General features: G+C 34.2%; 1 protein-coding gene across 1 annotated transcript in view; it reads right to left on the bottom strand.

Moving 5' to 3' along the window:
- Nucleotides 1-897, bottom strand: part of LOC111083947 (otoferlin-like) — a gene marked incomplete at both ends in the record, with an annotated part of 8387 nt that extends 7490 nt beyond the window's left edge. The window contains one exon of the mRNA XM_022380694.1: nucleotides 745-897. Coding sequence (XP_022236402.1) covers nucleotides 745-897 — 153 coding nt within the window. The remainder of the gene's footprint in view (nucleotides 1-744) is intronic.
- Between the last annotated feature and the right edge of the window lie 2059 nt (nucleotides 898-2956).

Raw genomic sequence — 2956 nt, 5'->3', positions numbered from 1 at the left:
GACAGAAGATGCAAGTATTGTCTTAAGGCTTCTTCACTCAGTTTGTTGTATTATATAGCACGTGACAGAGGATGTGAAGTTGTAAGTATTGTCTTATGGCTTCTTCACTCAGTTTGTTGTATTATATAGCACGTGACAGAGGATGTGAAGTTGTAAGTATTGTCTCAAGGCTTCTTCACTCAGTTTGTTGTATTATATAGCACGTGACAGAGGATGTGAAGTTGTAAGTATTGTCTTAAGACTTCTTCAGTCAGTTTGTTGTATTATATAGCACGTGACAGAGGATGTGAAGTTGTAAGTATTGTCCTCAAGGCTTCTTCACTCAGTTTGTTGTATTATATAGCACGTGACAGAGGATGTGAAGTTGTAAGTATTGTCTTAAGGCTTCTTCACTCAGTTTGTTGTATTATATAGCACGTGACAGAGGATGTGAAGTTGTAAGTATTGTCTCAAGGCTTCTTCACTCAGTTTGTTGTATTATATAGCACGTGACAGAGGATATGAAGTTGTAAGTATTGTCTCAAGGCTTCTTCACTCAGTTTGTTGTATTATATAGCACGTGACACTGGATGTAAAGTTGTAAGTATTGTCTCAAGGCTTCTTCACTCAGTTTGTTGTATTATATAGCACGTGACAGAGGATGGACAATACTTACAACTTCAGTTTAAACCATTTTCCACAGACGTAACTTTAAGAAGAGAGTTTAAACATTTCTACAGAGGTAACTTTAGGAAGAGTGTTTACCTTTAAGAAGATAGTTTGAACTTTTCCACAGTGTTTTCCTGCTTCTTCTTCTACAATGGAAAATAGAAGGTCTTTAGCTGGCAGCCTGCTGTAAGCAATTCGCTTTCCTCCACTTATCATCCAGATGAAAACATCAGGAAGAGCATGTTGAGGCTGAAGATGGATATTTACACTAACATAATTTCACACATACATAAATATATACACAACCGTTATTTCTTATTGTTCTCTAAATATTGAAGTACGTTTTAATTCATTCCAATAAGACGAGTGAAGAACATTTCGTGGTAACGCACGGATTCAAACGTGGGTCGCCAGCTACGAAATCCAGAGCTTTCCAACAGTGCTAACCTGCACCCTAGTTAGTGAAGGATACCTATCATTTCCTTAAGAACACAATAAGATAAGTGAAGAACATTTTAAGAAGATAGTTTAAACATGTCTACAGACATAACTTTAGGAGGAGTGAGTACATCATGTTTTACATCGTTAACCTGGTAACTGTACAGTACATCATGTTTTACATCGTTAACCTGGTAACTGAACAGTACATCATGTTTTACACTATTAACCTGGTAACTATACAGTACATCATGTTCTACATTGTTAACCTGGTAACTATACAGTACATCATGTTCTACATTGTTAACCTGGTAACTGAACAGTACATCATGTTTTACACTATTAACCCGGTAACTGTACAGTACATCATGTTTTACATTATTAACCTGGTAACTTTACAGTACATCATGTTTTACATTTTTATCCTGGTAACTATACAGTACATCATGTTCTACATTGTTAACCTGGTAACTATACAGTACATCATGTTTTACACTATTAACCTGGTAACTGTACAGTACATCATGTTCTACATTGTTAACCTGGTAACTGTACAGTACATCATGTTTTACACTATTAACCTGGTAACTGTACAGTACATCATGTTCTACATTGTTAACCTGGTAACTGTACAGTACATAACGATATTCAAAATACCTATGTAATAGGAGTTTTTAAACTATTCTACAGACGTAACTTTAAGAAGAGAGTTTAAACATTTCTACAGACGTAACATTAAGACGAAAGTTTAAACTTTTCTACAGACTTAATTTTAAGAAGAGTTTTTAAACTATTCTACAGACGTAACTTTAAGAAGAGAGTTTAAGCATTTCTACAGACGTAACTTTAAGAAGAGAGTTTAAACTTTTCTACAGACGTAACTTTAAGAAGAGAGTTCAAACATTTCTACAGACGTAGCTTTAAGAAGAGAGTTTAAACTTTTCTACAGACGTAACTTTAGGAAGAGTGTTTAAACTTTTCTACAGACGTAACTTTAAAAAGAGAGTTTAAACTTTTCTACAGACGTAACTTTAAGAAGAGAGTTTAAACATTTCTACAGACGTAACATTACGACGAAAGTTTAAACTTTTCTACAGACTTAATTTTAAGAAGAGTGTTTAAACTTTTCTACAGACGTAACTTTAGGAAGACTGTTTAAACTTTTCTACAGACGTAACTTTAGGAAGACTGTTTAAACTTTTCTACAGACGTAACTTTAGGAAGACTGTTTAAACTTTTCTAGAGACGTAACTTTACGAAGAGAGTTTAAACTTTTCTACAGACGTAATTTTAATACAGTTACCAGGTTAATAATGTAAAACATCTATAGTTGCCAGGTAAGAGGGGTAACGGTCCTGGCGGTTGGTCGATTCAGGCGAAACTTCAGATATACTTGTGGCTAGGCTTAACAAAGCACAAGAAACATTACTTGAAAGGAATTCCTAAAGGATACGACATTACTTCTGAAATCAGAAATGCTGACAAACTACTGGTTTCCCCACCGTTGTTACTACATTACTTTGGTATGTTACTACATTATGATATAAGGTTAGAAACAACATTAAACAACTTAACAAAACAAGGAACCCGAAAGCTTTAAGTAGAATTTTTTTTTCTTCAATAATGAGCTGGTAAAGTTTTAAATTCATATTTTACATTTTACTAAGAGTAAGCTTTAAACTTGACATTTCACATCAATCCCAGCTTACTTCTAGGGTAAAGTTGACACTTCATGCTAATCCCCAGCTTACTTCTAGGGTAAAGTTGATACTTCATGCTAATACCAAGCATACTTCTTGGGTAAAGTTGACATTTTATGCTTATCCCAGTTTACTTCTAGGGTAAAGTTGATACTTCACATTTTACATTT

This window comes from Limulus polyphemus, unplaced genomic scaffold (genome assembly GCF_000517525.1).
Source record: "Limulus polyphemus unplaced genomic scaffold, Limulus_polyphemus-2.1.2 Scaffold12306, whole genome shotgun sequence".
Classification (NCBI taxonomy): domain Eukaryota; kingdom Metazoa; phylum Arthropoda; class Merostomata; order Xiphosura; family Limulidae; genus Limulus; species Limulus polyphemus.
The sequence above is the reverse complement of the archived record's forward strand: the minus strand, read 5'-3'. Positions and strand labels throughout refer to the sequence as shown.